The 14,453-nt window shown below is 37.4% G+C and overlaps 1 protein-coding gene across 1 annotated transcript in view; it reads right to left on the reverse strand.

Moving 5' to 3' along the window:
- ITFG1 (integrin alpha FG-GAP repeat containing 1) overlaps nt 1–14,453 on the reverse strand; it is a 232,075-nt gene that overhangs the window by 191,693 nt on the left and 25,929 nt on the right. The window contains exon 6 of the mRNA XM_059999143.1: nt 12,800–12,894. Within this exon, the coding sequence (XP_059855126.1) occupies nt 12,800–12,894 (95 nt within the window). The remainder of the gene's footprint in view (nt 1–12,799; nt 12,895–14,453) is intronic.

Genomic DNA, 14,453 nt, shown 5'->3' on the forward strand with positions numbered 1-14,453 from the left:
AGTTATGTAAGGTATTTTTGGAATAACTGTGATTTTTATGGGATAACTACTAATTTTCTTAGGTGTAATAATGGTATTGTGGTTGGGTAGGAGAACTTCCTTGTTCTTTGGAGATGCATGTTAAAGTATTTACAGGTGAAGTGTCAAGATGTCCACAACTCACTTTTAAATAGTTTAGGGAAACCCTCTCTCTTTACCTATGTATGTATGTATGCATGCATGCATGTATATATATGTATATATATGAAAATATAGCAAAATGTTAAAAATTGTTCAAGGTGAATAGTATTGAATAATTTTTAAAATATTCTCTGAATGCTTGGAAGTTTTCAGAGTAAATAAATGGGAAAAGAAAAAACAAAAAAAGTCAGTGCTGAATGCAGAACGCTTTCACTTAATTCCTCTGATTTCTGTAGATGTTGAACATGTACGTTTATTGACGTTTTCTATTTGTACTTTTGTGATATGCCTGTCCATATTTTTTGCCTATTTTTGTAGTAGGTGGTCTTTTTTCTTGATTTATAATTATTTTGGAACTCAATTCATGCTTGGTTACATATGTTGCAAATATCTTCTCCCAACTTGTGGCTGTCTTCCCAATTTATTTTAATGATATCTTCTGATGAGTAGAGGCTTTACATTTTAATATAGTCTTTAAATCATTAAAAAAAAACCAAAATAAAATCACATGCTTAAAAAAACAATCTGGTAAACACAAACCAAAGCAATAACAACATTAATATCTAGGGTTTCAGGTAATGTGGGACTTTTGTTTTCTGCATCATATATGTCTGTAATGTTCGAACATTTAAAGTGAGCTGTATTACTTCATTCTTAACTGGGGATCCTTTGAGAGAATTTATGGATAGTTCTTAGAGTATTTATGAACATAAAATTTTATTTTTATGGGCATTTTTTCTTGGGAGAGGTTCTATAACTTCCCCCAGATTCTCAGAAGTGTTTAGGACCACAACAATATTAAGAGTATAGCTCTACAGTTATGTAAAATGTATAATAAACTGAAAGTTTAGAGGCAGAAAGCCTTTGGGATTTCATGGTGTGATTTCTGGGGAAATTATTTAACCTCTCTATGTTGGTTTCACAATATACATAATGGGGTTAATAACAGAACTTGTTCCATAATGTTGTCATGATGATTAAACAAGTGAATCCATATAGACTGCTTAGAAGAGGGCCAGGCTCATTCTAAGTGCTCAATAAATGGTAGTGATTATTTTTATTATTAATTCTTGACTCTCAGGTAAAAACCAAAAAAAATTATGGCAGATTTGATACTGTGATAAGACTTTTGGGGGGAGGGGTGAGGAAGGGGTGGGCATCTCTGGATTAAGACCAGGTACTAATAATAGGTACTAATAGTTATAAGATAAGCAAGTGTAAATTGCTACAATTTACACAGAAATGTTTAGGTATAAACGTGTGAAAGTATGAGAAAGTATCAGAAAAGTTATAGGATGCTTACAAAAAGATATTTCCTAATACTTTGTCTCCCTGGTGCCCTATCCTTATCAGATAACATCAAAAACAACTGCAGTTTTTAGTAAACAGGTCTCTTCATCTCTGCTGATAAAGATCAGCTATTACTTGGAAAAGAATCTGAATCAGTTCAAACTGAATGCATTTAGAAGGGATTTATAAGATAACCTTATGTTATCTTAAGGGTTGGAATGGTTTAATTTGTATTTTTAGAAAAATGGACAGAACTCTTGAGAAACGTCTCCATTATTTTCCACATCTGCTTAGATGAAATTCCCACTGCCAAAGTTCTTAAGTTTTGTATATAGTTCTGAGAAATCCCTTGTGGTGTTTTAAAAGAAAACCCATTTAATCATGTGCTTGAACTTCTGGAAACAAATACCAGTTTTATCAAGAGTTAGCTGTTGGTTAGCCGTTAAATCTTTAGCTGAAAGAGGCCTACCAATTAGGGACAGTTTGAGCACCTAAAAATATGCTAGTTGTCTTCAGATTCTGTTCTGCTGCCAAAATTGTTACTATTCAACAGATATCCATCAAGTCCCTATTCAGTGCCAGGCCCTGTTCTAGGCACTGAAGAAACAACAGCGAAAAGAACAGCAAAAAAATCCCTGCCCTCATGGAATTTATGATATAGTATAAGAAGACATAATAAAAATAAGTTTATATTATTTCAGCAGGTGAAAGGGCTTTGGAGAAAAACAAAAGCAGAGAAAGAGCACAGGGAAGTGCGTGAAAGTTGCAATTTCAGATACAGCAGGCCTCACTGACAAATAAGATGACATGTGAGTGAAGATGTGAAGGAAGTAAAGTTTATTTGGAGAAATAACTTGAAAGAGGTTGTTGGGGAAGCTGGTAAAGTAGTCTTGTTCAGGCTTCAGAGGCAGCACTAATGACTCTACAGCTGGCTGCATGCCAAACTGCTGAGCTACACCCAGGCCAGCAGGGGTGGTGCCAGCACACATCTGTAATCCATTAGATAAGATAGAGAGTAAGTCATGGGATTTCTTGCACCTTGAGGGTCTGGCCAGCCCCTGGGGGTCAAGAACAATCCAAGACTTAGAGTTAAGACCAAGGCATTTATGACAACAACCAGAGCTGCAAACTTGCACGTAGGCTGACTGTTATCAGCCTGCGGCCTATTGCTAAAAGCTGGGCTCCATCGAGTGGCAAACTAAAGTCTTACCCGTGGGGAGGACGCACCGCCTGGGACCTTCCCAACTGGGACTCCAGAGACTGCTGTTCAAGGGACTTCCCAGCACTGCTTGGATCTGGATGTAGGTGCTTCCCCAATTCGGTGACGTATAAACCTCTGTCTTTTCTTTCCTAGTTATACTATTCTTTTCTTAATTAGTATACTGTAATCTTTGTTAATTCAATAAAGTCTCTCTAAATTCTTGTTTAACTGAGTGTAGAGTGGTTATTTTGCCAGCAAATCCTATGAACCTTGAAACAGAAAGTAAAGCTTTTTGCAAAACAGAGGTGATATGGATATATGAAGGAATAATATTCCAGGCAGAGAAAATAGCTACTCAACCCAAGCCCTGAGATTGGACCTTGCTTTGCAGTGTTTAAGAAACAGCAAGGAGTTTAGCGTGTTCAGTGCAAGGCATCAAGTGTGAAAATAAAATATAAAGTCAGAGAGGTGACGGTGGGCCAAAGTATGTGGGGCCTAGTAGGTCATTTTGTGCACTTTGCCTAGTTCTCTAATGTAATAAAGAAATCACTGGAAAACCTTAGGAAGAGTGACATGACCTGATTTTCATTTTTAAAGGATCATAGCAGCTCACATGTTGAAAACAGGCTGGAAGCAGGGGAACAGCAACTGGACTAATTCAGGTGAGAAATGACCTTTTCTGGGACCAGGATGGTTAGAGTGGAGGTGGTGAAAGTGGTCAAGTTGTGGATATATTTTGAAAGTAGGATAAACAGTATTTCATAACAGACTCGATACTGTGTGTGCTAGAAAGAGGTGGCGAGGATGATTCCAACATTTTTGACACAGGAACTGGAAGGATGGGACTGCCACTGAGTGAGATGGGAAGATTATGGGTTGAGGAGGTCGCAGTTTGGGAAACAAGGTCTGAAATGTCTTATCAGACATAGACATGGATGTAGTTATGGCTGGTAAATAGTTGGAGCTATAGTTTGGAGCTCGGAGGGAGGTCAGCCTGGAGATTATATAAATTTGGGAGTCATTAGAATATAGATGATGCTTAAAGCCACAAGATCAGCAGGGGTGTGCAAGGAAAAAAATATAAGAATCTTCTGTAGCTCCATCAAATGTACTATGAACAAATGATACTCTTGAGTATTAAAGTGCATCTGGGTCTGAAATTCTGCTGAATTTTAAAACATTTAAGATACAAATTAGTATGCTCAAAAATCAAGTTTAAACTTCTGAATGCAGCACGAACAGAGTGATGCCTTGCTATAATGACATCCTTGAGATTCATACCATTGTAGCTCTTGAGTCTGGAGATCTTGTTTTTCATCTTTGATCCCTTGGTTTCTAGTATAATGCCTTGCAGAGTAGAGGCTCAGTAAATAATTATTGAAACTGATGAATTAGTGAAAAAGGATTTGTGATATTAAAGAAATTTCCAGGTCACATTGAAATGCAAATCAAAATTACAACGAGATGTCACCTCACACCTGTTAGAATGGGTAGCATCAAAAAGGGACTACCCTGGTGGTGCAGTGGTTAAGAATCTGCCTGCCAATGCAGGGGACACGGGTTCGATACCTGGTGCGGGAAGATCCCACATTCCGCGGAGCAACTAAGCCTGTGTGCCACAACTACTGAGCCTGCGCTCTAGAGCCCTTGAGCCACAACTACTGAAGCCCACGTGCCACAACTACTGAAGCCTGCGTGCCTAGAGCCTATGCTCTGCAACAAGAGAAGCCACCACAATAAGAAGTCCGCGCACTGCAACGAAGAGTAGCCCCTGCTCTCTGAAACTAGAGAAAGCCCTCGCGCAGCTACAAAGACCCAACACAGCCAGAAATAAATAAAAACTAAAATAAATTTATATATTAAAAAAAAAGACAGGTAACAAATGCTATTGGGGATGTGGAGAAAAGGGAACCCTTGGGCACTCCTGGTAAGATTATAAATTGGTATAGTCACCATGGAAAACAATACGGAGGTTCCTCAAAAATTAAAAATACAACTACCATATGATTCAGCAATTCTTCTGAGAACCCATCTGAAGGAACTGAACACCTCACCAATAGATCAGCCTCTAAGTTCCTACATTTGGCTGTGTGTCAGATGCTAGGACTATGATAACCCCTCTTTCTTGTTCCTCTTTCAGGAACAAGAAAGAGGGGTGGGGGAATGCTTAAAGAAATTGTTATAATCTACCTGAGTTGTCACAGCCAAGATCTTATCTTTGCTTGATAAATGTATGTATGTATGAAGGATATTACATTACTCTTTCTCATTACTTTGTACAGTGACCCCAGTTAGCTAGAAGCATCCATTTACTTCGGGCAGCAGTTCTCAAGCTGTTTGGTGTCAGGATCTCTTTAAACTCTTAAAAATTACTGAGGACCCCAAAGAGGTTTTGTCTATGTGAGCTATATCTATTGATATAATTTACTATAAAACTTAAAACTGAAACATTTTTAAAACATAAGAATACATAAGCACACATACAAGACGTCAGAACGATGAGGTCATTATATGTTTTTAAATTTCTGGAAAACTCTATTGTAGACTTGTGAGAGAATGAGAGCAAGAATGACAGTGAAAAGAGTGAAAAGGCAAATAGTGTCTTATAGTTTTTATGAAAATTATTTTGCCCTCATGGACCCTCCAAAGGGGTCTTTGGGATCCTCAGGGATACTCAGACCACACTTAGAGAACGGCTGGCCTAGGAAAAGATTAGGGTTATTACAGCAGGACTGCAAAAAAGAGATAATATTCAGCTTTTGATTTCCAAAAATGGCAGTTATTGAGTCTCTATCCAGAAAAAAGTATTTAAAGTCAGACTTTGTTAAGAATGAAAACAGATATCTAAATCCCCAGAATTCTGTTTACATATTAAAAGAAAAACCTAAGGATCTGAACAAATTTTACTTTAAGTCACAGGTAGAAACAACTCAAGTCTGGATGTTAGCTACCTAGGGAAGCGATGAGAAGGCTTGCGGTAAAGAGGAGGAGTCGGAGATTGCAGGAAGACAGAGTAGAGTCAAGGCCAGTTTCCCTGACCACTCTTAATGTGAGGGTTCAACCTCGAGGGGGATAACAATGATGAAGTTGAAAGGAAAGCAGAGTACAAAGGAAGACCAGGACCCTGCTACTGGAATTCAGGGAGGAGCCTATCTTTTGAGATGATAGCTATGTACAGGGGTTATCTTCACAGAACAAAAACAGAGCATGGAGGGTGTAACCTAGTATTCTCAAACTTCCCTTCATTTTCATGTGTGGCAAAGGGACTTAAGACCCCCTGTGCTGAATATCAACAGTAGCCAAGCCGAGGGCCGATGGATCTTCCAAGGGCTACTACTATGGTAGAAGGCAAATGAATTCCATGGTAGACGATGAACAGTGGACAATCCAAGTCAGAGGGCTGAATGGAAGAGGTGGAGCTTCAGAGGAATCCATTAAAACAGGATCAGATTCAAGGCAGGATCAAGTCAACCAGACTGTGAGGCTCTGACTGAGCAAGGAGAAGAGATCAGGAGGTCTCCAGCTGCCAAATACCAGCAGGGCACTTAATACACAAGGGCCATCAATATGGCTGTGTAAGAACCTCAGAGGAGATACAAAGAAAGACCTCTTCTTCCAATTCCCTGAGGACATATAAGCCTATCCTTAGGCTCACCCAGTTGCCATTTTTGCTAGGAGAAGAGAAATGGGTTAATATCCAGAAAAACTGAAAATTTAACCAATAAATTAAAACCCTCAAGAGACCAAGATACATAATTTTAATTGAGAAGTTTAAATTCCATTTCTCCAATACCTGCCCAAGGCACAGAGCCTTGATTTTAGAAAACAAAGAGGTTATGTTTCCTGTGTATACCTATGTTATAATCTGTTAAAATTTTAATGCCAGTATTTATGATATTCCTTTTAAAGTGAGTCTTCTTTTATTTAAATATAATAAATCTCTTATTTAAATATAATAAATCTCTTATTTAAATGATCAATGATTCAGACTGTTCCTTTTATTTATGGCAAACCTATAAGAAGGTTTTGATGACCCACATGCTCTATAAGGCAGGACACAGGTAAACAATAAGTTCAGGAATTAATTCCTCAATAGCAAGGTATGAATCCCTTGAATCCCAAGGCCTCTTTTGAAATGCATGTCCTGTTTGGCCAGGGAAAATCTGTAGCAGCGAACTTTTACCTTGTTTTCACTTGGGCTAGGCATTATACACTGCAAAACTTTTGTTGGGATAAATTGTAAGGGAAAAGTTTACTGCAAGGGATGAAATTAACTTTGTGGAAAATTCAGGGCAAATGGAGGTCAGTTTGAGAACATCAGCTGGCTGAAGGAAAGACAGTAATGTCACCAGAGCCCCAAGAGGATGAGAGAGACCAAGAACAGTACAGATGAAGGGACCTCAAGATAGGTTTCACCCATTTCACAGCTGTACTTAAGGCCAGCATTTCCACCAGTATTCCCTTTCATTCTTCACTCTTGGATATTGACTTTAGGATGGGAGAGTAAAACAGAAGTGAAAATGTTTTGGTGTTACTTCTTTGAAGAATACATCCTGAAATCACATATCTATGTTCACATCTCCCGTCAAGCCACAGCTTTTTTGAATAAATTAGTGAAGTTCAACAGTACTTCAACAAGTAAAAGTATGCTTTAAAGAATTTATACATATTTACTTTTGGATTTTCCAATTGTTGTAACGGGATGACTTGTATTCATGTCATTTTCAAATAAAACGTAAAATCTACTGAGATACCTCTTTGGATATATTTTCCAACATCTGACAACAATCACTTCCTCTTTCATTAAAAAAAAAATTCCTTACAGGCAGAGTTGGTGTTGATTAAGGAAATCTAATATTACTGAACTGAAAGAAACTAAGTTTCTAAAACCATATACGTAAAATAAACCTTTCTTCAAAAAGGAATTGTAAAAAACAAGTCTGTCTGTGAGTGTGTGTGTGTGTGTGTGTGTGTGTGTGTGAATATAAATGGAATGATGTCCATCGACAGATGAATGGATAAAGAAGATGTGGCACATATATACAATGGAATATTACTCAACCACAAAAAGAAACGAAATTGAGTTATTTGTAGCGAGGTGGATGGACCTAGAGTCTGTAATACAGAGTGAAGTACGTCAGAAAGAGAAAAATACTGTATGCTAACACATATATATGGAATCTAAGAAAAAAAAAAAAGGTCATGAAGAACCTAGGGGCAAGACAGGAATAAAGACACAGACCTACTAGAGAATGGACTTGAGGATATGGGGAGGGGGAAGGGTAAGCTGGGACAAAGTGAGAGAGTGGCATGGACATATATACACTACCAAATGTAAAATAGATAGCTAGTGGGAAGCAGCCGCATAGCACAGGCAGATCAGCTAGGTGCTTTGTGACCACCTAGAGGGGTGGGATAGGGAGAATGGGAGGGAGACACAAGAGGAAGGAGATATGCGGATATATGTATACGTATAGTTGATTCACTTTGTTATAAAGCAGAAACTAACACACCATTGTAAAGCAATTATACTCCAATAAAGATGTTAAAAAATAAATTAATTAAATTAAAATAAAATTAAAAAAAAAGTATTTTACACTTTAACTCCTCAACTTTTTTGAAAAACAGGTAGCAAATAATATTTACACAAAAACAGTTATATAGATTAATGGAACAGGATAGCAAGCCCAGAGATAAACCCATGCACATATGGTCACCTTATCTTTGATAAAGAAGGCAAGAATATACAGTGGAGAAAAGAAAGCCTCTTCAATAAGTGATGCTGGGAAAACTGGACAGCTACATGTATAAGTATAAAACTAGAACACTCCCTAACACCATACACAAAAATAAACTCAAACTGGATTTAAGATCTAAATGTAAGGCCAGACACTATCAAACTCTTAGAGGAAAACATAGTCAGAATACTCTATGACATAAATCACAGCAAGATCTTTTTTGACCCACCTCCTAGAGAAATGGAAATCAAAACAAAAATAAACAAATGGGACCTAATGAAACTTAAAAGCTTTTGCACAGCAAAGGAAACCATAAACAAGACCAAAAGACAACCCTCAGAATGGGAGAAAAATATTTGCAAATGAAGCAACTGACAGAGGATTAATCTCCAAAATTTACACGCAGTTCATGCAGCTCAATAACAAAAAAACAAACAACCCAATCCAAAAATGGGCAGAAGACCTAAATAGACATTTCTCCAAAGATATACAGATTGCCAACAAACACATGAAAGAATGCTCAACATCATTAATCATTAGAGAAATGCAAATCAAAACAACAATGAGATATCATCTCACACTGGTCAGAATGGCCATCATCAAAAAATCTACAAACAATAAATGCTGGAGAGGGTGTGGAGAAAAGGGAACCCTCTTGCACGTTTTTTGGGAATGTAAATTCATAAAATACTTTTAAAGGAAGGAAGTTTTATTACTTTTACCAACCACCAGGCATGCTTTACTCATTTGCAATTAGTATACTATATAAAAATGTAATTGCAAAAGCTGATTAGAAGTGTTTGAAAACTTGTTTAAAAAAAAAGGGAGGAATAAGAAAAAGAAATAAGAGGCATCCAAGTTAGAAAGAAAAAAGTAAAATTATCTCTGTTCATAGATGATATGATCTTATATGTAGAAAACGCTAAAGATTCTACCAAAAAAAAAAAAACCTGTTCAGACTAATAAATGAATTCAGAAAAGTAGTAGGATACAAATTAACATGCAAAAATCAGCTGCATTTCTAAACACTTACAATGAAAAATCCACAAAGGAAATTAAGAAAACATTTCATTTACAATAGAATCAAAATGAATAAAATACTTAGGAATTAACTTAACCAAGGAGGTGAAAGACTTATATAATTAAAAACTATAAAACATTATTGGAAGAAATCATTAAGAAGACAAATAAAGGAAAACACATTGCATGTTCATGGACTGAAAGACAATATTGTTAAGATGTCAATACTACCCAAAGTGACCTATAGATTCAGAACAATCCTTACCAAAATCTCAATGGCACTTTTTACAGATATAGAAAAATCTGTCCTAAAATTCATATAGAATCTCAAGAGACCTCCTAAAATAGTCAAAACAATGTTGAAAAAGAACAAAGTTGGAGAACTCACACTTCCCGATTACTAAACATATTCCAAAGCTGTAGTAATCAAACCAGGATAGTACTACAGGGAACTCTCCTCAATGTTATGTGGCAACCTGGATGGGAGGGGAGTTTGGGGGAGAATGGATACATGTATATGTATGGCTGAGTCGCTTTGCTGCGCACCTGCAACTATCACAACATAATTGGCTATATTCCAATATAAAATAAAAAGTTAAAAACAAACCCAAAAAAACCCCAGTGAGGTACCAGCATAAATACAGACATATAGGTCAGTGAAAATAACAGAGAACCCAGAAATAAACCCTTGAGTATACAGTCAAATGAATTTTGACAAGGGTGATAAGCGGGGAAAAGACAAGTCCTTTTAATAAATGGTGCTATGGGACTTCCCTGGTGGTCCAGTGGTAAAGAATCTGCCTTCCATTGCAGGGGATATGGGTTCAATCCCTGGTCAGGGAACTAAGATCCCACATGCTGCAGGGCAACTAAGCCTGCATGCCCCAACTACTGAGCTTGAGCGCCTCAACAAGAGAGCCCGAGTGCCGCAAACTACAGAGCCCACACGCTCTGCAGCCTGAGCACCACAACTACAGAGAGAAAATCCCCATGCCACAACTAGAGAGAAGCCTGCGCACCGCAACAAAGACCTCACATAGCCAAAAAAATAAAATAAATATTAAAAAAAAATAAATGGTGCTAGGAAAACAGGATATACATGCAAGTAATGAAGTTGGAACCTTATCTAACACCACATATATAAATTAACTCAAAATGGTTCAAAGCTCTAAATGTAAGCGATAAAAGTATAAAACTCTCAAGAGAAAATACAGGGCAAAAGCTTCATGAAAGTGCATCTGGCAATGACCTTTTGGATAGGACACCAAAGGCACAAGGCCACAAAGGAACAACAGAAAAACTGGACTTCATGAAATTAAAAATTTTTTGCATACAAAGACACTATCAACAGAGTAAAAAGATATCCCATAGAATGAGAGAAAATATTTGTAAATCATGTATCTGATGAGGGAGCAATATTATGAACAGAGACTAACTAAAACTTAACAACACTAAAGAAACAACCCAATTGAAAAATGGGCACAGGACTTAAGTACACACTTCTCCAAAAAAGATATGCAAATAGCCAATAAGGACATGAAAAGGTGCTCAACATCACTAATCACCAGGAAAAATGCAAATCAGAACTACAAAGAGGGAATTCCCTGGCAGTCCAGTGGTTAGGACTCAGTGCTTTCACCGCTGGGGCCGGGTTCAATCCCTCAATCCCTGTTTGGGAACTAAGATCCAGAAAGCCACGTGGAGCAGCAAAAAACCAAAGAAACAGAACAAACCCACACTACAATGAGATATCACATTATACCTATTAGAATGACTACTATGAAAAAAAAGAAAATAACAAATATTGGCAAGTATGTGGAGAAACTGGAACCCTTGTACACTGTTGGTGGGAATGTAAAACGATAAAGTTTCTGTGATGGCCATTCCTCAAAAAATTAAACACAAAATTATCATATGATCCAGCAATTTCACTTCTGGATATATACCCAAAAGAACTGAAAGCAGGATCTCTAAGAGATGTTTGTACATGAAAGTTCACAGCAACATTATTCACAACAGCTAAAATGTGGAAGCTGAGCAAAATGTGGTTATATACAATTCAGCTTTAAAAAGGAAGAAAGTTGGGCTTCCCTGGTGGCGCAGTGGTTGAGAGTCCGCCTGCCGATGCAGGGGACACGGGTTCGTGCCCCGGTCTGGGAAGATCCCACATGCCGCGGAGCGACTAGGCCTGTGAACCATGGCCGCTGAGCCTGCGCGTCCGGAGCCTGTGCTCCGCAACGGGAGAGGCCACAATGGTGAGAGGCCCGTGTACCGCACAAAAAAAAAAAAAAAAAGTCACAATGGAAATTTTACATTACGTGTATTTTACCACATTAAAAAAAACTGGAAAAAAATGAGAAGGAAGAAAATTTAAGCATTTAACCTGCCTGTCTCAACTGTACTTCGGGTGACTAAAAAGATAATAATAGATGTTCCTTTTGTTTGTCTGTTTTAAATAGAAAATTCCAGCTGATAATATGTGTTGAGGAGTGATAGATTTAGGGTGCTATGATTTTGTAAATCCTTTTGAAATAGTGGACTTGACAATGATCATCAACAGCTGCTTAAATCTAATCACTGGCTTAGAGGAAATACAGGGGACAGAGTCACATATTAACATCACGGGGACACTATCAGCAAAATCCACACTTTGAGAAATTCTTTAAGACAGGTGTTTTTTCTTCGTATGTATGTACATCATTTAGCTCCTAATTTGATAGAAACAATTAGGAGAGAATTGGGGCATTTTGAATAGTGAGTAAGTATTTGCTATTAAGAGAATATTGTTAAATTTTTTAATGTTTGGAAATGATCATGAGGTTGTTAAAAATAAAAAAGTCTGTATCATTTAGAGACACAGATTGAAATATTTATAAATGAAATGATACAATGCTTGGGAATTCCTATAAAATTATCGGGGTGGGAGGAGGGCTCATGGGTGGTTATACAGATGAAACAAGATTGGCCATATACTGATTATTGTTGAAGCTGGGTAATGATTAAATGTGCGTATATCATACTATTCTGCCTACTTTTCTATATTTAAAATTTTCCATAATAAAACTTTTTTGAAGTCTTTGAAATTCTTTAACACATAAGGTAAATATTTTTCTTACAATTAAATTTACAGCATTTATTAGTCAATAATCCAAATTTTGATGTGGTTAACAAACAGCAAAAAACAATAACTAAAGACTTATTTATTGCATCCAGTACTTTTTACATTTTTCCGATATCACTAACTTCCTTATAACCTTTTAACATTTTGGTCTTAATGTTCAATTCAATAACAAATGACTACTAGGAAAACAGTAAAAATCTCATCCTTTGGCAGCCTAAAAGAAATACTTTACATTTATGTGCAACTCACCTGCTGTAAAATCTTCAGTTAGATCAATGAATGCATGAGAATGTGGAATCCGCATTTTACTTTTAATGGTCAATGCAGGATGCCATGATAAATTCCTAAAAGAAAAATTTTTTTCTTAAGGCAAACATCAAATGAGCACTGTTTTAAAACAAAAATATCTGCATGCAAGATATTTTAAAAACGCACTTATTCTTAGCTCTGTCACATACTCTAAAATTCACTCTTTCAGAGTGTACAATTTAGTGGTTTTTGTATATTCACAGTGTGCAGCCATCACCACTATCTAATTTCACATTTTCATCACCTCAAAATGAAACTCTGTATTCATTAGTAACTTCTCATTCTCCCCACCATCAAGCCTCTGGCAAACACTAATTTGCTTTCTGGCTCTACGGATTTCCCTATTTTGGACGTTTCATATATATGGAATCATATAACATGTGGCCTTTTGTGCCTGGTTTCTTTCACTTGGAATAATATATTCAGGTTCATCCATGCTGTAGCATGTGTCACTACTTCAGTCTTTTTTATCCCTGAATAATATTTAATTACATGGCTATATTTTTTGTAAATCTTTTTCAACTGTTGATGGACATTTGACTTGTTTCCACTTTTGGCTATTACAATTAAATGCTGTTATGAATAATCATGTACAAGTTTTTATGTGGACATATACATATGTTTTTTGTTTTGTTTTGTTTTATTTGCGGTACGTGGGTCTCTCACTGTTGTGGCCTCTCCCGTTGCGGAGCACAGGCTCCTGATGCGCAGGCTCAGCAGCCATGGCTCACGGGGCCAGTCGCTTCGCGGCATGTGGGATCTTCCCAGACCAGGGCACAAACCCGTGTCCCCTGCATCGGCAGGCGGACTCTCAACCACTGTGCCACCAGGGAAGCCCCTACATATGTTTTTGATTCTTCTGGGTATATACCTAGGAGTAGAATTGCTGGGTCACATGGTAACTCTATACTTGACTTTCTAAAGAACTGTCAAACTGTTTTCCAAAGTGGTTTCATCATCAGACATTCTCACTAGCAATGTATGGGTATTTCAATACTTTAATTCCATTATGAACACTTACTACTGTCCCTTTGTTTTATTATAGCTACTTACTGAAGGGTTCTTGTGGTTTTGATTTATATTTTCCTGATGTCTAATGATGTTGAGCATGTTTTCATGTGCTTGTTGGCTACCTGTATATCTTTAGAGAAATGTCTACTCAAATTCTTTGCCTATTTTTCTTTTTTTTTTTTTTGCAGTACGCGGGCCTCTCACTGTTGAGGTCTCTCCTGTTGCAGAGCACAGGCTCTGGACGTGCAGGCTCAGCGGCCATGGCTCATGGGCCCAGCTGCTCCGCGGCATGTGGGATCTTCCCGGACCGGGGCACAAACCCGCGTCCCCAGCATCGGAAGGCGGACTCTCAACCACTGTGCCACCAGGGAAGCCCCCTTTGCCTATTTTTAAATTGGGTTATTTATTGCTTTGAGTAATAAGAGTTCTTTATATAGACTATATCCTAGATCTTTAACTGATGCACTATTTGCAATATTTTCTCCCACTCTGTACAGTCTTTTCAGTTTCTGGATAGTGTCCTGTGCTATGTAGAAGCTTTTAATTTGACAAATCCAGTTCTAATTTTTTTGTGTTGCTTTTT

Source organism: Delphinus delphis, chromosome 20, assembly GCF_949987515.2.
Source record: "Delphinus delphis chromosome 20, mDelDel1.2, whole genome shotgun sequence".
In the NCBI taxonomy this organism is placed as follows: Eukaryota; Metazoa; Chordata; class Mammalia; order Artiodactyla; family Delphinidae; genus Delphinus; species Delphinus delphis.